Raw genomic sequence first — 20,669 nt, 5'->3', positions numbered from 1 at the left:
ATTTTGGTGTGCACTTTATTTTTTATTGGAATCATATTCATGAGAAGGAAAACTACCAAAGTATCCTTTACTCTTCTGAAGGCCAGGCCCTTGCCATGTCAGAGGAAGGCAAAATTAAAGCAGGAATGCTGCTGACATCCCTGTTTCCATATGCACACTGACAGGAGAGGAGCTGTCTAGGAAATGCCTTTTGATTGATGAACACAGATGGATCACACACATTAAGTACAAATGGAAATACATCAGCACATGCCAGTCATTAGCCTGGCCCTCTAGCATCACTGGCATGCATCTTTTCCAAAGAATCTCTTTTATTCAATGGTGTCAGCACTTGTTCTCAGTTATGCCCCTTATCAGCCAATACCTTTTTATTCCAGATTGGTGAACAAGCTAGGAATTTAATATATACAATATTGATGCTCTATTTCCATAAGTCACCAACAAGAGAATGAATTTAATTTTAATACATTTATTTTTGTGTGATTCTTAATAAAACACTTTCAAAACATTCTGTACATTCAAGCCACTCAGAACTGCAATACATTCTGTAAATGTGATTTGTTGAGATGAGGTGCCAAGACGTCTCTGTACAAAGATGTACAATATGTACAGTCACTGTAAGTGCAAGCTGTGCATAGCAGTCTACAACACTAATTCAGGCCAAGGCTTAGAAAACATTTCAACACAAAAGACTAAAGCTTGAAATTGCATTTGTTGTTGGGTTTTTTTCCTGGACAAATGATTACTTTATAAACAAATATATGTATATGTCGTATAGAAAGAAGTTTGACTCCTCAGCTCAGCCAGCACCATGCAGCTGGCTGGAGTTGCTGGCCTAGGCTTCTCTCCAGGGCGCCCTTTTGCCACACTCAATGGTCTCCTCATCACTGAACTGTGGCCGCCACTTTGGGTTGAACCACAGTGATACCAGGAGATTTAAATTTGGGGAGATAAAGGCCAAACTTGTTTTCAATACCAGCAAAAGTGGCTGTGGCAAGTCTGTATCCACCGATGTGATCAGGATTAACGGGAGGAAGGTCTGCAATGCGTGACTTAGGCGTTGGTTCTGAGCCAGAGGGTTTGCTGTTGACAGGAAAAGGCCAAAGCCAGCGGTTAGCAGGATGAGGACTGAGGAGGACGGCGCGAAAGAACATTTTCAGTCCAACCCATGTGCCACAAAGAAGGGTGTTGACTATTTCCTTGTCATCTACGCTGCATTAGTCATGATTTACAGCTGCTTTGAAAGCAACACATTCACAGATTTGATCGAGACTGAAATGGCCTCAATTTCAATGCTTGTATACAATTATATACAAACAAATCAGAAATAGGTCAGAAAAAAGTACACTTAAATATTAACACTCTCTGAGAAGTAAGGTTATGGATGATTTTTATACTTTTCTGTTTTCCAAGTTTTCAGCACTGATCATAAATTCATCATAAAAACTTTACATTTTAATTTTATTTTGACAATTTTAAAAGCCAAGTTTTGAAACTGTAGACTCATAAAGGTCATTACAAAAATTATCTAAAGAGAAATAGATGCAATTCTTACTTTTACAGAAGTGAAAGCACAGAAAAGCCTGGAAAAGTGTAAGATTTTTATTCTTTCTTTGCAAAAGTCCCTCTACTTCTCGGTTCAACAGCTAATTCCCTACTTGGTCTTTAAGGAGGAAAGCAGTTGACAGAATTCTAAGGTGAAGATTCAGGATTTGGCATCTGATCTGCTGAAGAGCTGATAATTGCTTGCTTTGGATACAACCTCCCCCACCCAGCACACTCAACAGGTGATTCTTTGACTTTCCAGCACAAGTTCCCAGTGGCCTAATTGCTGGCCTAGATCTCACCAGTGATTATGTCCATGGGCATGACCTCTCTTTGAAACTCTCTTTTTATTAGTTCTAAGAACATCTGCACCTATCTAATAATAAAGTATGATGCATAAAGAGATCTTGGTGGTGTGAAAGGTGATTAAATCTTCGAAAGAGAGTTCACAGAAGTGTTCTTAACACAAATTTACATTATTTCTGGTGAAAAGGCCATATAACAAAATCCAAATAATAAAGATCTGAATCCATGAAGCTTAGTGTTTTCTTAAACTAACAAAGACAATTACTTACATAACCTTTTAGTTTGCTACCTGCTTAAACTTTCCCCAAGTAGCTGCTTAATAATGTGGATGATGCTACCCTGTTGGGGTCTTACCCCCATCACCAAAGCTTCTCAAGCCCCCCATTTGTTTTACATGCATCAGTCCTGTAGGATTTCTAAGAGTCCCAAAAATGCCTCTGCAAGCCAAACAGACTTGTTTTGGTTTTGGCGCTTTCTGTATAAAGGAGTTGAAAAGATGCACTTACAGGCCTCCGAAATCAATGTAAAACCACCGCTGGAGAAGTTCGTAGGTGACCAGAGTAACTCCAAACTGGGGAGAGGACCGAAACACTCGAGCTGAAAAAGAGGGACAGGAGTCAGGGTGCTTAGCACCAGGATGGCTGGGCAAAGAAAGATGCCTAGTGCGTCTTGGGAGCAGGCCCCTGACAGCAGCCAGCCACTCCGTACGGCCTCAGCCCTACCTGCAGTCCCTTTCCAAAATGCAGAGGGCCCTTCTTCCCGTAGAATTTTCCTGAAACAGTCAATGACACCACTGTACGTCGTCTGGCCTGCACGGGCAGCCACTTGAAGTCTTGTCTTGATGACGTCAGCCGGAGTCACCAAAGAAGCAGCAGGCACACCTTTCAGGAGAATGACACATTTAATTCATCCAGCGTAAGGGCAGAAATACTGGTAATGTCAAAAAATACAATTAGCAACTTAAACCACTTTAACTCAAAGCTTCTTAAATAGATGTCTGAGCACTAATGGAAAAAGCAATGTATAAGACTATGAGCTGATTCAGCGTGGTCAGGGCAAAATTCTCTTTCCACTCTGAATTAGGGGACTTACACTGTATGAACTCAAAGAATTGTCACAGTAAAAAAAATGCTGCAGTATTACTAAGACAATTCCCACATGTTCCCCTTTAGGTTTCAATTATTTTAGCTCCTTTTTTCCTTAAATAAGATGCAAGTGTTTTCATGTATAATAAGAAATGAGGATAATGTCAACTTAATGAGTTGCTAAATATATCTGAAACCAGACTAGTGTTTTTTGCTGATTCTTCTCACCTTACTGTGTGAGGTGAACATCATATCCACTCACCTGTTTGAGGGGCTAACTTAAAAGCTGACTGTGACTCCTTCCAGATATGCTTACAAGACAGAGCTCACTACAACTGGAGCAGAGGCGGCCAGGCAATCAGGTGAGAAACAATAGGAGAACAGACCATCAAAAGGCTTTACTGTCGATCCCCTCTACCAGAGCTCCCCTGGGGTCATGGTGAGACTGAGCAGCAGCAGAGCACACAAGATCGATTTTGCAACCAAGGAGCAAGACAACCTTCCTCAGGGGGAAGAAATTCAGTTTGGCTCAAGCATCACCAAAGCATCACCAGGTAGACGGAGCTGGCAGGCTCGTGGGGGCTCTGTTAGAGAACGATGCAAACATCCCCCCTCCACACAGCCCTGCACCTTTCTTGGAAAAAACTAGATAAACTGTCTGCCTTTGGAATGTCTATTAGCAAAGCTTTCCTGATAAAAAAAATTAGAGGAATTCATATGTCATTCTGAAAACTGGTATCAGATATCTGTGGGCAAGAAGTTGGTACTGGCAGTTGCATGGAAATGTTTACCTGGTTCCATCGAACACTGGTAAAATGCCTGTCCATGACTGAACTGGTTTGGGCTCTTTTTTGCTACTGAATGAACAGCACAGAGAGATTGAAGGGAAAATCTGATGGCCCCCATTTAAAACTGGGAGACTTTGGTGAGGACTGGAAAGGGGCTGGAAGAGCACATACTGCTTAGATTGGAACAGGTAGCTTTACTGGCTTCCACATGTACAACTGACTGAAGTTACAAACGCCAGAAGATGAGGGATTTGCCAGACCCTAAATTAGGGCTCAAAGTTCCCTGGTAGAGTATCTTATCACAAGTCACTCCCTGTTTTCATCAATGACACCAACAACGTGGTCTGCCCCAACACGCTCAGAACCAAGGGCTCCTGCCACACCACAAATGCCACACTTCAGGAAGGGCTCAAGCCACCCTCCTGCGTTTGGCCACCGCACCAGAAGGAAGCCAGTGGGAGCCATGGGCAGCACCAGGAGCCTGGGCAGGCACTTGCCCTGAACTGCTGGAGGTGGCGCTTGGGTTTGTGTGCACGCCTTCCGTTCCCCCCACTGACTGACTGCAGTGGAAAGCCAATGCGCTCTTTCCATCCCCTGCCGTTTAGGAGCCAAGGATGCCTGGCCCTCCCGTTGTACCCCAAGTCAGCTCCTTCACAACTCTAGAAGGCTAGACCTGTGAGATCAGAAAGAAGCATCTTAGGACCTTTCTGCATTTTTTAGGCTCCTCTTTCTGATAAAATCTCTTCAGTGCTTAATCTGGTATCTTAGACCAAATGAAGGTTTTCATTTTTTCCACTGACATTTATTGAGTGTCTATTATTACTATACTTGCTATTACTATACTGCGGAGGGAAAACAAGGATGAATGGAATGAGACTCCTGCCCTGGAGCGGCCAGTCTAGTAAGGGGATAAAACTTATACAAACAACAATTACTAAAAGACAAAAAGGGTTAAGGGACAGAGAAGAGATGCCAGTCGAGCACTAGGCAGTTTGCTGGGGAAGTATGACTTCCTTTGGTCTAATGAGGATGACGGTAGAAGGAACAGGGACAGTTTCATGAAGAAAAGTCAATTTTGAGCCAAATCATGTAGATTGCAATATACAGAAAGAGAAAGTGAGGGCATGCTAGACTGGTGCATCAGCATGAGATATAACAAAGCAACTGATATGATGAAGAATTCTTCCATCTTAGTGCTTAGCTTGGCTGCACCCTAGGCTCCAGGCATACAGGAGGGTTAAGAAACATATCAGTGACGACAGCCCAATTTAGACGGGCACAACTAGTTTGCCTCCAAGTTGCTAAGCTGCATTAAGCTGTTTATCCACATTATGCAGAAAATTAACTCTCATCAGAATTACAGCACACCCCACAAAAGAGAAAAAGTAATCATATTTAAACTAAAGTCAGATATAAACAATAACCCTTAAGGGAAAAAATACATAGAGAGTCCGTACTTCTTAAAAGAGAACAGGGGGCAGGGAGTTTAAACAAATGGGAGTTACCTGCCATGGCTCCAGCTGCAAGGAGATTCACACCTCCCACGTGTCCATTTTCATCAGCCAGAAGTAGCTTGCAATGAGCATAAACAGGAAAATAGATCGCAGAGAAGGGAATGTCTCGGAGGAAACATGCTTTGGCACCCTGTCACAAGTGAGAAAATAGTGCAAAGCACTTGTGTAAACAGGATGTGAATGCTCACAAGGGACCCTTGGGCACAAGCCTGAGGTGTCACTCAAACAACATTGGGACTGAGGTGGAGGGGAAATGAGGAGATCCAATGAGCCATCAGGGAACCCACGTGGCTCAAAGTTTGGGAAAGGCCAGGGTATCCTGGTGTTCTTAGCTATGTAATGATGTCATTCTGACAACTAAGAGTTTTGCAGCATTCCCAGTATCAATTCAGTTTTTAAGGTTAATAAAAATTCAATTCTCAAACCTCCAGGCTGCTTGTTCTGTTTGGCCTTGATGGGCATGAAGGGGAAGGGGCATGGGTGGACTTGGAAACCTAATGTCAATAGCTTGATTCCAAAGCAACCAGCAAGGGCAGCGCCCACCACCACCCAATCACCCATCCAACCTACATCGCTTTAGCAGCGCTGAAGCGCCAGGTCAAAGTTACAGGCAGCGGCAGTGGGAATGGAAGGTGACTGTCCTCGGGTAGGGGAAAAAGGACCCACCAATCTTCTTTCTCATTCCCCATGTTCTAAACAGCTGAGGACCAGGAGGAACCCAGACCAAAAGCCTCTGCAGGAGGTTTCTACGTGAGTGGAAAGCCACCCAGGGACAGCTCGTCTCAGTGACCCAGGGCTCAACAGACGCCGTCCTTGGCTCGGTCGCCCCCCAACGTCCCCCCCCTCCCCCCGACCCCGCTCCCCGGCCTCCTGCGCAGGGCGTCAGCTCGCCGGCGAGTACGCCACCCTTGGCGCACTTCTTTCCCTAATGGCTTTATGTTTTAAAAGACAAACTCAAACATTAAATAAAATTCCAGGGACTCTCTGCAAGATGATACAGAGAGAAACACTAATGAGTTTAGCTCTCAAAGAGAAGTCCAAAAGGACAGACACTAGGGGCTGCGGGAAGGGCGTGTGCACCAAACGCTCTCAAGACAGACATCCTTGGTTTACTGGTCTCCTAAAGGCCCCGGAGCTCTGTGGTTCTACAGAATTTCTGATTTCTAACGTGCAGCTACAGAAGCCAATTTACACATTTCTGCAATGGTGGATCGATAAGTAAATGAGATGCTGTGGAACCACAGTTGTCCATAACAGCTAAATTTACTTATTCCTCTTGTATACCAGGCAAAAGAATGGAAAGAAATACCCTCCCTTGTTTAAGAAAAATAATAGGTTTCTGCTCCATTACATCTGATCTGTAATGATGGGAGTTTAAGTATACCTGCAGGGAAGGAATCTGTTGACTGGCATTTTGCTAAAGTACAATACACTCTGGCTTTTTTTTTTTAATGGAATTCATTATTGACAAATCCCACCACTTAACTTCTTAAAGACCTGAATGCTACCAAACTCTACTACTGTTTCACTGTGGTCAAATAATTAAGACAAAGAGAAACTCCTACTGAGGAAGACAACAATAGAAATAACTCAGACACAACATAAACATAAGACTGTTTTAAAGCCCTCAACCAGCCAAGAGAACACCAAAGAAAGTTTTCCCAAACCCGCTGTCAAATAAAAGGCTGTGAGCCCGAAGCCAGGGTGTCTGCGGTGCTGGCCTCGCTGCCGCCGGCTTCACGAAAGCCTGAAGCCGATAACAGGAGAGCATGTGCGGATACCCCACTGCCTCTAATAAAGTATCCTGATTTTTTCTTTTTGTTTGATTTTCCTACCCAGGGACTACCCTGCTGAACAAATTGCTTTTTCACTTGTGGGGGAAGTGTAGTTTCCACATCCTTTCACATTTCTTGTGGGTACATCACAACTTTTCTACGGAGGTAACACCAGGGAAATCTACCCACCTTATACAGACCAAAAAGTCCCAGGTCCCTCAGCACGTTCAGGGCGCTGACCCTGGGTCCTGTGGTGATCTCTCCTGCTACCTGCAAGCGAATCTTCACTATCTCCAGGGGGTTAGTAAAGATGACCTGAGAGCCGCCAGCCTGCAGGCAGAGGAGGACAGACGGAAACAGATCTGCAAATCAGAGCCAGACTACTAGTGCAGCCGAGAAACACTCAGAGAAGCCCCCGCATCACATGTCTCCCTTTATTGTGGGGACGGGAGTCTGGCGCTTTGGCTGATGCTGGTGGGGCCCACAGGCACGGTCCCAACCTCTGTCTCAAGGCATTCTATGTTTGGGTTCGCTTCTATTTGTAATGTCAAGAGTGTTTCTCAGACCAGCCTTTCCAGGGTCAACCCAGCATATCCAAAATGGCAAAACTAATAAACACATTTGGAAAACAGAAGTGGAGCCAGATGTGGCAGTCAGAACTCCCCAGTGAAAGGAGATACACAGTAGAAGACTGGATGTTCTTTCACAAGCTGGAGCTAAGATTCAGACCTACAGCAGTTTCTTTCCTCTTAGCAAGCATACTCTTCAGCAGAGCCACTTGCTTCCGCTTCCTTAAATTATAGAGCAATTAACACAACTTTGCCCCAGTGAGGTACCTTAAGTCTGAGGGGAAAGTCTCTTCTGGTTCAAATTCTAAAATGTATTATCCTGAGCAGAACTCCAAGACAGATACACAGCTACTCCCACACAAAAGGAGAGAATTTAAAAAGACAATTTCAGTATCATTTCAAGACAAAACCAGAAAAGCTTCCACACAGAACTGGGAAATGGAACATCTAGTTTCCATGAGTACACCACGAGCAAATCAAAGTCACACTCCACACTCTCTTGTCCTGAGTGAAAGAGATTTGAATTTGGATAATGAGGTTGTATTTGCATCTGAAACCTGTTAATTAGTAGGGGGAGGGCGGAGGTGGGGTGGGGGGAGGAACACTCAACGAAACTGCTACCAACTCCTTTTGGTCTCTGTAAGAAAGAAAATATGTTTGTATATGTGTACATGGATATATAAGAAACACATTTTAAAAAACATATATATCCTCATAAAGTGAAAAAACCTCATTTGCACATCATCACAACTGTAACTTTATATTACATATCATAATTATATAATCATCACTTCACTGCAGTAGCATGTCACACGTGGAATAGGGAATGTGTGCCTCCTCTTTGGAGCACTGCAATTCCACAGGTATAGAAAACCTGCAAACAATACCCACAAAACTCATGTGCAGCATTCAATGCCACTTCAACACTCTATCTTCAATCATATTCCTGTTCATTTTTCTAAAACTCACAGCCCTGCCAGGCCCCCTTCCAGGGCGCAGCAACCCATCCCAGCCCATTCTCCTAACTGGCCTGGGGCTATAACTCGCTCAGCCACTCCTGCTCCAGTCCTGACCCCTTGTTCCTGTCGATGTCCGACTGACAACACCGACACAAGATTCCTTTCCTCTTTGTGGGAAGCTAATTGTCCTGGAGTCCCCAGGGACCTAATCCCCCTTTTGTCCACGAAGCGCAGGGGTGTGGTGATTTGCTGTCTCTCTCTGGGTTTCCCACAGCTCCCAGCTCAACGCAAGCCAGACAACAGGCACATGGGGCCCTGAGCAACAACTGACCCAGTTTTACATGTTGAGTTTGCCATGCTTCTTTCTCTTTTAATTTGTTGCACTGCAGGCAGGAAGAAGTATTTCAATGTTTCAATCTAAGCAAACAACACTTTCAAAAGGATTGCTGGGTGAAAAATTATGTTAAAATGATAATCCAAGTAATTGCTCCCGGAGCCAGTATTAAAAACCAAACCAAGTGAAAAAGCTCATACTTCCCTGAAATCTCATTTAAATAATGGTTACAAGACTGTCTGTGAGAGAATGCACTTTATGTTCTCAAATACTAAAAAGCAGATCTTAAAAAAAGAACAGAACCACAAATTTTTATTATAATCCCAAAAATCTGCCACCACTAGATGATGTCAACCGTGAGTGTCACTTATTAAATGTAGACACTGTGTTTAAATAAATACAAAGCTCTTTCCTGTGTTTAGTCACTAGTAAAGGGTCACATCCTTCAGAGCGGCAGTGCTCCAGCCAGCACTGCCCCCGCCCTACCAGGCCCTCCACCCAATCCCTCGCAGACCCTTTCGGAAATGTATTGAGTTTGTACTCTTTTAATATTTGTACTCTTCAAGTTTCTTTCTCAGTGTACATATAATAGGCTTTCTCATAAAACATGCCAATTAAGGATGAAATGACTACATTTGAAAACATCAACACAGTCTAACTGTTACATGCTTTTAAGATTTGTTACCTGGAATACATACTAAGTCCCAACAATAAATTTGGATGTAACAACAAAACTAAATTCATGTGCATTTATATACATACACACATACAGATACACATCACACTATGTTTTTATATATATAACTTGACAAGTGAGTGTATAAACAATGAAACAATGACTATAATAAAGCATACACTTATGAGTTTCACACCTATGTACTTACTGTATTTCAGGGAGCAAACTAGCAATTACATAGTCTGTATATGAATATACATTTTTTAAACTTTGATAGCCTAGGAATATGTAGGCAAATACTATCTAGAAACATTGAATAATTTTTAAAAAAAGATTGCCATTTAATTTGTCTAAAACTTTGGATATTTTATGACAAACATTTAAATAGAGACATACATGGCAAATATGCACTGTCCTTTTTTAAACTCTGAGGTTGACCACTATTATCTCATACATATTACACTGGGGACAGGAGGAATGGAGAAGAAAATATCATTCTTCTCTATTTTAAGACTCTTGATTATAAGTGACATCATTATTTTAATAACAGATTTTTACAGGGAAAAAGCACTGCCTATAGTAAATATAATCATTGAATATATAGAATTTCAGAAGTGTTAAACTGTGAAATAAAAATATGGTAACTTTTCAATAAATAAAATACCTGTATTTTCACAAACATGCTGATCTTGCTATTTTAAAAAGCAACAAAATTAAACAGAAAAAATTTAAATGCCCAGTAAGGAAATAATTAAGTAGGAGCAATTACATGCTGTTAATCAGGCAGCAAGATTAAGTAATAAAATCATGCAACGAGAACATAAAATATTAGGTACCCTTTCATCACAAATATGCCAAAATTCACCCAAGTTTATCAAAATCAGAATATCTTAGAGACTAAAATTTTGGCTGCCTTCTGGAAAGAGAAACGAATAGCTAGAAAAAAATTTCAAAATATAACCCATTGCGTCTTTTAAATTCTGAATCATATGAATGTAAACTACTCAGAAACAAAAAACAAAACAACTCCCTGACCACCACCAAATAAAAAAAAACAAGCGAACTGGTCTTAGAAACTATGGCTTCTTTTACTGAGTGGGTCCTCTCTCTCACATTCTTCCACATATTTGGTAATTCATATATTTTACATGCATTTTAAATATATTTTAATCAGTACTAGTTATCTGCAGATCCAAAACTTTAAAAAGGTTTATCTACCTAGGTATATATGCACATCAAGAAAATCTAACCAAAATACAGCTAGTGATCTGATTTAAACACATAGATACATAAAATTTCAAATTAAACCATGATGATATACAACTACATAGTCTTAACAGACACTAACTCGACATTTTGCTACTGCTTCTACTGACGCTTATATAAGGTAATCTACCAGCCCGTAAAATGCCTTCAGTGAATTCTGTCACTCACCAAACCACCAGATTAACTCCTACCCTACCAGTTGCTAAATTTCCATCTTCAGGTGGCCACTTATTTTTTTAAAGAGAGGGAAGCATTAACATAAAAACTGACTTAGATGCTTTCAGTTTTCAGCATTATTTTGTCATTTCTTTGTTCTAGAAATGAATAACAAAAGACACACTAAAAAGAAACAAATCTCACTTTGAAGGGTACCTATATATAACAGAAATGAAATGAATGTAAAAACTTCCATTTAAACTTGTGTCACTTATTTTAATGAAAAAATTAATTAACTAAAACTGACATCAACAGTCAGGTGGAGAAGGATGCGATATCCAGGTGTCAGCATGCCCTTGATGCGCCTGAGGCCAAGGGGCTGCCCACAGGCTCAGGGCTCTTCACCCTCCTGTCCTCACAATCTGCCCCAGGGGTAGAGTCCAAAAAGAGGCAGGGGACCAGGCCATACTTGCACCAAGTCCCCTCTTTACTTCCTTCTTTGATCTGTTGTCTCCTGTAGTTTGGAACTCTTTCTCTACAAACATACAACATCCAATCTCAACAGTTCTTTATTAAGTATTACCTTACAGAGACAGTTGAAAATTTAATTCCAATTTAAGGCCACACCAGCAACTTGAACAGATGTACAAAATATGTGCATTTACAATAAGCAGACAAACTAATAAAAGTCACAGAACTAGTTGTCACTAGGACTGACTCAAAAGGAAGAGGAACATCATCACACCCCAGGAACCATTCTTAGGTATTTTACAAAGCAATAGAAAATGCTATGGTTCTTTCTAGAATGATCCAGGACAGTGATAGTTTAAAAGAAATAAACTGCAATTTGTGCACTGCTGAGTGATATATGCCAGGTTGTTAGTATATAAAGTAGTTAAAACTACACACACCCCTAACTAGGGTAAAGGAAAAATCAAAATCCTGTGTACCTATCATAAACCACTTAGACATAAATATGTATGGACTTTTAACTTGTGTGTGCATGCTTGTATGCAAGCATAAAGTTGGGACCATGCTGATTCCTACGGATGGGAGTTGAAGAAACTATTTCCAAACTCTTTAGAGATGTGCAAAGTCAGGTTACTGAGGAAGACACAAAACAGGGAGCTGGCTAGCTACATATCTTGGCTCCCAAGATTAATAATGCTCCAAATACCAAGAGGGCCTCATACTGTACCTATATGAGTATAGCATATGCATGCATGGGTTGAAGGGAGGAAGCATGAAAGAGTGGAAAGATTTTAGGTTTGGAAAGCTATTGACCTATTTTGATATTAACTTTGTGACCTTGGATAGGTCATAAGCTTTCCATTCCTTGGTTTCTTAATGATGATGTGGATCCCAACAACCACCTTACATACCTCACATAGCACTTGTGCACTAATGTGAGAGTGCTAAACTGCTTGAAAACAAGATATCAAGGAAAGGAATGTGTTCTCTAGGAGGAATGTTCCCACAGGTCTAAGGAAACACCTGCAACATGATGGGATTACATTAGCCCTTTGCTGAACAATAAATGCATTTTGAGATTAATGACTTCTATCCATTCAAAATTATATGCTCTCTAAAAGAGGTAACGTGACCTCTGTAAGTGCTCTGGCTAGAATTTAGCAATGTAAAAACAAGTATGTATCAGATGTTTAGAAAATACATATATGGGACTTCCTGAAAGATGGCAGCATGAGTAGTGTGGTGGAAATCTCCTCCCAAAAACACATATATTTTGAAAATACAGCAAATACAACTTTTCCTAAAAGATTGACCAGAAGATACAGTACAACAGCCAGTCTACATCTGGGAGAAGTCAACATCTCACAGAAAAGTGTAAGGTAAAAAGCTGCAATCCGATAGGACCCAAGCATTCCCCCCAATCATAACTGGGAGGAAAAGAATCAGAGCAGGGAGGAAGTGGAAGCACAGGACTGCTAAATACTCAGCCCTAGAAATCTACCCCAGCAGTACAGACCCACATTGCATGGTGCTCTAGAGATTAGCTGAGCTGAAAAGCAAAGGCTGAGACTAAGACTGAGAAAACGTTCCCATAACCGGCTGCCCTGGGACAGCAGAGGCTTTAAAAGTCTTAAAGGGGCAAGGGTTTAACAGGTGGACAAAATCATCATGACACACTAGGCGCAGCAGGTTGGGAACTTTCAGGAGCTTCAGGCATCCTATCCTCCTGGTTGGCAATGCAGCCCCAAGGCCCTTCACCACGGTAAGCAGCCTGGGGTTCCTTCCTCCATGCCAGCACCTGTGCACAAACCAGCTGTTCCTGCCATTGCTGCAGACCAGCTGGAGGGCAGCCCCACCAACAGCAACCACACAGTTTAACGCAGAGGCATCCCCCTGCATGTGGCTAACTGGCCCAGACCCAGAGGCTGCTCTCTGGCATGATTGAAAGGCACAGACAGAGGAGATGGGCGCTGACATGGGGAAGCACAAAAGGGCTTTGTTCTCGTAGCAGACTCCTGCACTGCTCGCCTGTGACCCCCACTAGCATCCTAGGCCATCCCGAGGGATACCCAGCACACAACAGCTTAGGGGATTAAGCCAGAGGCTGCTCCCTGTGCGAGCTTAACGAGCACAGACAGTGGAGACAGGCATGGTGACCGACAAGCAGGAAGGAACTTTGTCCTCCCAGTTGACATTGGCGCCATTTGCCAGTGACCAATCTCATTGCTCCAGAACCATAAAAGACAGAAGAACCTTGTTCAATCCAAAATCCCTCAAACACTATCTAAGGCTTGGTGAGACAGAAAACACTAATTTTCCTGGAAAAGAATTCAAAATAAAGTCATAAGCATGCTGAAGGAGCTAAAGAAAAATATTCAAGATTAAAGGGACGAATTCAGGAGGGAGATAACAGAAATGAAACAAACAATGAAGGGACTTAAAAGCAGATTAGATGAGGTAGAGGAAACTGTTAATGGACAGAAATCAGAGAAGAGGAATACAGAGAAACTGAGGCAGAGAGAGATAAAAGGATCTCCAGGAATGAAATAATATTAAGAGAACTGTGTGACCAATCCAAATGGAATAATTTTTGCATTATAGGGGTACCAGAAGAAAAAGAGAGAGAAAAATGGATAGAAAGTGTCTTTGAAGAAATAATTGCTAAAAAAATTCCCCAGTCTGGGGAAGGAAATAGTCTCTCAGCAATGGAAGTCCACAGATCTCCCAACACAAGCGACCCAAGGAGGAAAACACCAAGACATATAATAATTGAAATGACAAAGATCAAAGACAAAGACAGACTATTAAAAGCAGCCAGAGAGAGAAAAAAGATCACCTATAAAGGAAAACCCATCAGGCTATCATCACACTTCTCAGCAGAAACCTTACAGGCCAGAAGAGAATGGCATGATATATTTAATGCAATGAAACAGAAGGGCCTTGAACTAGGAATACTGTATTCAGCATGATTATCATTTAAATATGAATGAGGGATTAAACAATTCCCAGACAAGCAAAAGTTGAGAGAATTTGCCTCCCACAAACCACCTCTATAGGGTATTTTAAAGGGACTGCTCTAGATGGAAGTGTGTATAAGGCTAAATAGCTGTAATAAGAGAAAATAAAACCAAAGTAAAGGAAGTAGAACAACTAAATACTAACCAAATGCAAATTAAATCAGCTACCCATAAAATCAGCCAAGGGATACACAAAGAGTACAGAATAAAACACCTAACATATAAAGAGTGGAGAAGGAAAAAAAAGAAGGGAGAGAAATAAAGAATCATCAGAATGTGTTTATAATACCATACTAAGTGAGTTAAGTTAGATGGTTAGATACTAAAGAAGCTACCCTTGAACCTTTAGAAACCACGAATCCAAAGCCTGCAATGGCAATAAGTATGTATCGATTGATAATCACCCTAAATGTAAATGGACTGAATGCCCCAATCAAAAGACATAGAGTCACTGAATGGATAAAATAGCGAGATCTATCCATATGCTGCTTACAAGAGACTCACTTCAAACCCAAAGACATACACAGATTAAAAGTCAGGGGATGGAAAAAGATATTTCATGCAAACATTAGGGAGAAAAAGCAGGAGTTGCAGAACTTATTATACCAGACAAAATAGACTTCAAAACAAAAAGAAAGTAACAATAAAGAAGGACATTACACAAAGATAAAAGGGTCAGTTTAACAAGAGCATATAACCATTATACATATCTATGCAGCCAACACAGGAGCACCCAAATATGTGCAACAAATACTAACAGAATTAAAGAGGGAAATAGAAAGCAATGCATTCATTTTAGATTTCAACATACCACAAACTCCAAAGGACAGATCAGCCAGACAGAAAATAAGTAAAGACACAGAAGCACTGAAGAACACACTAGAACAGATGGACCTAACAGACATCCACAGAACACTCTACCCAAAAGCAGCAGGATACACATTCTTCTCAAGTGCACATGGAACATCTTCCAGAATAGACCAGAATAGGCCACAAAAAAAGCCTCAGTCATTTAAAAAAGACTGGAATTGTACCAACCAGCTTCTCAGATCACAAAGGTATAAAGCTAGAAATAAATTGTACAAAGCAAACAAAAAGGCTCACAAACACATGGAGGCCAAACAACATGCTCCAAAATAATCAATGGATCATTGACCAAATTAAAACAGAGATCAAGCAATATATGCAGACAAATAAAAACAACAGCACAACGCCCCAACTACTGTGGGACACAGAGAAGGCAGTTCTAAGAGGAAAGCATACACCAGTCCAGGCCTATTTAAAGAAGGAAGAACAATCCCAAATAAATAGACTAAATTCACAATTACTGAAACTGAAAAAGAAGAACAAATGATGCCCAAAGTCAGCAGCAGGAGGGACAAAACAAAGGTCAAAGAAGAAATAAATAAAATTGAGAAAAATAAAACAATAGAAAAAATTAATGAAACCAAGAGCTGGTCCTTTGAGAAAATAAACAAGATAACCCCTAGCCAGACTTCTCAAGAAAAAAAGAGAGTCAACACACATAGCCAGAATTAAAAATGAGGAAGGAAAAATCAGTACAGATACGACATAAATACAAAGAATTATTAGAGAATACTATGAAAAATTATATGCTAACAAACTAGATAACACAGAAGAAATGGACAACCTTCCAAGACTGACCCAGGAAGAAACAGAAAATCTGAACAGACTAATAACCAGCAATGAAATTGAATCGGCAATCAAAAAACTACCCAAGAAAAAAACCTCTGGAACAGATGGCTTCACCACTGAATTTTATCAGACATTTAGAGAAGACATAATACCCATTCTACTTATAGTTTTCCAAAAAACAGAAGAGGAGGGACTAATTCCAAACTCATTTTATGAAGCCAGCATCACTCTAATATCCAAACCAGGCAAAGATGCCACAAATAAAGAAAATTACAGACCAATATCCCTGAAGAACATAGATGCAAAAACAACAAAATATTAGCAAATCGAATTCAAAAATTCATCAAGGGGATCGATCATACACCATGATCAAGTGGGACTCATCTCAGGGATGAAGGATGGTACAACATTCAAAAATCCATCAACATCATCCACCACATAAACAAAAAGAAGGACAAAAACCACATGATCATCTCCATAGATGCTGAAAAAGCATGACAAAATTCAACATCCATTCCTGATAAAAACTCTCAACAAAATGGGTATAGAGGGCAAGTACCTCAACATAATAAAGCCCATATACGACAAACCCACAGCCAACATCATACTTAACAGCAAAAAGCTGAAAGCTTTTCCTCTAAGATAGGGAATAAGATAAGGATGCCCACTCTCCCCACTTTTATTCAACATAGTTCTGGACGTCCTAGCCATGGCAATCAGACAACACAAAGAAATAAAAGGCATCCAGATTGGTAAGGAAGAAGGCAAACTGCACTATTTGCAGATGACATGATATTCTACATAAAAAACCCTAAAGAATCCATTCCAAAACTACTAGAACTAACATCTGAATTCAGCAAAGTTGCAGGACACAAAATTAATACACAGAAATCTGTTGCTTTCCTATATACTAACAATGAACTAGCAGAAACAGAAATCAGGAAAACAATTTCATTCACAATTGCATCAAAAAGAATAAAATACGTAGGAATAAACTTAACCAAGGAAGTGAAAGACTTATACTTTGAAAACTACAAGACACTCTTGAGAGAAACTAAAGAGGACACTAATAAATGGAAATTCATCCCATGCTCTTGGGTATAAGAAGAATTAATACTGTCAAAATGGCCATCCTGCCTAAAACAATCTACAGATTCAATGCTATCCCTATCAAAATACTGACATCATTCTTCAACAAATTGGAACAAAGACAATTTGGTACTGACACAAGAACAGACCCAAAGACCAGTGGAACAGAACAGTCTCTAGAAATTAACACAAACATATATGGTCAATTAATATATGTAGAGGACCCATGGATATACAATGGGGAAATGACAGCCTCTTCAACAGCTGGTGTTGGCAAAACTGGATTATTGTCTAACCCAATACACAAAAGTAAACTCAAAATGGGTCAAAGACCTGAACGTAACTTGTGAAACCATAAAACTCTAAGAAGAAAACAGGCAATGTCTCTTGGACATAAACATGAACAATTTCATGAACATATCTCCCTTGGCAAGGGAAACAAATGCAAAAATGAACAAGTGGGACTATATCAAACTAAGAAGCTTCTGTACAGCAAAGGACACCATCAGTAGAACAAAAAGGCATCCTACAGTCTGGGAGAATACGGATCTATAAATGACAGATCTGATAGAGGGTTGACATCCAAAATATACAAAGAGCTCATGCATCTCAACAACCAAAAAGCAAATAATCCAATTAATAAATGGGCAGAGGATCTGAACAGACACTTCTCCAAAGAGGAAATTCAGATGGCCAACAGACACATGAAAAGATGCTCCATATTACTAATCATCAGAGAAATGCAAATTAAAACCACAATGAGATATCACCTCACCCCAGTTAGGATGGACAACATCCAAAAGACAAACAACAAATGCTGGCGAGGATGTGGAGAAAGGGGAACCCTCCTACATTGCTGGTGGGAATGTAAAATTACTTCAACCATTGTGGAAAGCAGTATTGAGGTTCCTCAGCATACTCAAAATAGAAATACCATTTGACCCAGGAATTCACTCCTAGGAATTCACCCTAAGAATTCAAGATACCAGATTCAAAAAGACATATGTACCCCTATGTTTATTGCAGCACTATTTAATAGCCAAGAAATGGAAGCAACCTAAGTGTCCATCAGTAGATGAATGGATACAAAAGATGTGGTACATATATACACAATGGAATATTATTCAGCCATAAGAAGAAAACAAATCCTACCATTTGCAACAACATGGATGGAGCTAGAGGGTATTATGCTCAGTGAAATAAGCCAAGTGGAGAAAGACACATACCAAATGATTTCACTCATCTGTAGAGTATAACAACAAAACAAAAACTGAACGAACGAAACAGCAGCAGACTCACAGAATCCAAGAATGGAGGGATAGGGGGACTATGGGGCATTATGATTAGCACACATAGTATAGTGGGGGAATGCACAGGGAAGACAAGTAGTGATTCTATAGCATCTTACTATGCTGATGGACAGTGACTGTAATAGGGTATGTAGTGGGAACTTGATAATGGGGGAGTCTAGTAAGTATAATGTTGCTCATGTGATTGTACATTAATGATACCATAAAAGAAAAAAAAGAAAATACATATATGCAGATTGTCTACAGTTTTAAACTTTCTCCTTTGTTGCCTTGGAAATAAATTAAATTTTTCTCACTTAAGGTTATGGATATTTCTAACAAATTTTACGTGAGCTTTCTCTTTTAAAAAAACCATAAAGGCAAAACTATAAACAAAATGGGTATGTAAGGAATGTACCTCAATGTAATAAAGACCATATACAACAACATATTAATATCATACTCAACGGTGAAAAGCTAAAAGCTTTTCCCCTAAAATCAGGAGACAAGGATATCCACTCTCACCACTTTTATTTAACACAGTATTGCAGGTCCTAGCCACCATGATAATCAGCCAAGATAAATAGATAAAAGGCATCCAAATTGGTAAGGAAGAAGTTAAACTGTCAATATATGCAGATGGCATGATACTGTTTATAGAAAACCTCAAATACTCCATGAAAAAAACCAGTAGAACTAATAGCTGGATTCAGCAAAGTTGCAGGATACAGAATTAATAAACAGAAATGTTACATTCCTAGATCCTAGCAATAAACTAGCAGAAAGAGAAATCAGGAAAACAATTCCATTTTTACAACTGCATCAAAAAGAATAAAATACCTAGGAATAAACCTAACCAAGGAGGTGAAGACCTGTATAAGACACTCATGAGAGAAATTAAAGAATGCACAAATAGAAATCTATCCTATGCTCATAAATAGGAAAAATTAATATTGTCAAAATAGCCATCCTTCCCAAAGCAATTTACAGATTAATGCAATCCCTATCAAAATACCAACAGCATTCATCAATGGATTAGAGCAAATAATCCTAAAATTCACATGGAACCACAAAAAGATCCCAAATAGCCACAGAAATCCTGAGAAAGAACAACAAAGCTGGGAGTATTACACTCCCTGACTTCAAGCTATACTACAAATCTAAAGTAATCAAGACGGTATGGTACTGGCATAAGAACAGACCCATAGACCAATGGAACATAGTAGAGAGCCCAGATATAAATCTATGCATATACAGTCAATTAACATATAATAAAAGAGCCATGAAAGTACAATGGGGAAAAGACAGTCTCTTCAATAACTGATGTTGGAAAAACTGGACAGCTACATGCAAGAGAATGAAACTGGATTACTATCTAACTCCATACACAAAAATAAACTTGAAATGGATTAAAGACCTAAATGTATGACATGAAACTACAAATTCTTAGAAGAAAACAAAGGCAAAAATCTGCTGAACATAAGCATGAACACTTTTTCTGGACACATCTCCTTGGGCAAGGGAAACGAAATAAAAAATGAACAAGTGGGACTACATAAAACTAAAAAGCTTCTGTACAGCAAAGGACACCATCAGCAGCACAAAAAGACAACCTAAAGTATGAGATAATATATTTATAAATGTTTTATCTGATAAGGGGTTAACATCCAAAATATATAAAAATTCATACACCTCAACACCAAAAAACAAATAACCCAATTAGAAAATGGGCCAAGGATCTGAAGACAGTTTTCCAAAGAAGAAATAGAGATGGTCAACAGACACATGAAAAGATGACCCCCATCTATCATCAGGGAAATGCAAATTAAAACTACAATGAGATATCACCTCACACCAGTTAGAATGGCCACTATCCAAAAGGGAAGAAATAACAAGTGTCAGTGAGGATGTGGAGAAAAGGGAACCTTCCTACATGGATGGTGAGAATGTAAATTGGTGCAACCACTGTGGAAAGCAGTACAGAGGTTCCTCAGAAAACTGAAAAAGAAATATCACATACAACCCCATAATTCCATTCCTAGGAATTTACCCAAAGAAAATAAAGTCCCTTATTTGAAAAGATACATGCACCCCTATGTTTATTGCCACATTATTTACAGTAGCCATGAGACGGAAGTAACCACCATGTCCCTCAGTAGTTGAATGGATAAAGA

At 40.0% G+C, this 20,669-nt stretch overlaps 1 protein-coding gene across 3 annotated transcripts in view; it reads right to left on the bottom strand.

Annotated features, from left to right (window-relative positions):
• Positions 1-449: 449 nt before the first annotated feature.
• The window catches only part of SLC25A12 (solute carrier family 25 member 12), an 88,716-nt gene continuing 68,496 nt past the window's right edge, over positions 450-20,669 (bottom strand). For all 3 annotated transcript variants that reach the window (XM_017655970.3, XM_017655972.3, XM_017655971.3), the window contains 5 exons: positions 7,203-7,343; positions 5,230-5,368; positions 2,574-2,732; positions 2,358-2,448; positions 450-1,083 (listed from right to left, as the gene is read on the bottom strand). In XM_017655970.3, coding sequence (XP_017511459.1) covers positions 885-1,083; positions 2,358-2,448; positions 2,574-2,732; positions 5,230-5,368; positions 7,203-7,343 — 729 coding nt within the window. In that variant the 3' untranslated portion in view covers positions 450-884. The remainder of the gene's footprint in view (positions 1,084-2,357; positions 2,449-2,573; positions 2,733-5,229; positions 5,369-7,202; positions 7,344-20,669) is intronic.

This window comes from Manis javanica, chromosome 12 (assembly GCF_040802235.1).
Source record: "Manis javanica isolate MJ-LG chromosome 12, MJ_LKY, whole genome shotgun sequence".
NCBI lineage: Eukaryota > Metazoa > Chordata > Mammalia > Pholidota > Manidae > Manis > Manis javanica.
Note: the sequence above shows the minus strand (reverse complement) of the source record. Positions and strands in the feature narration are given on the sequence as shown.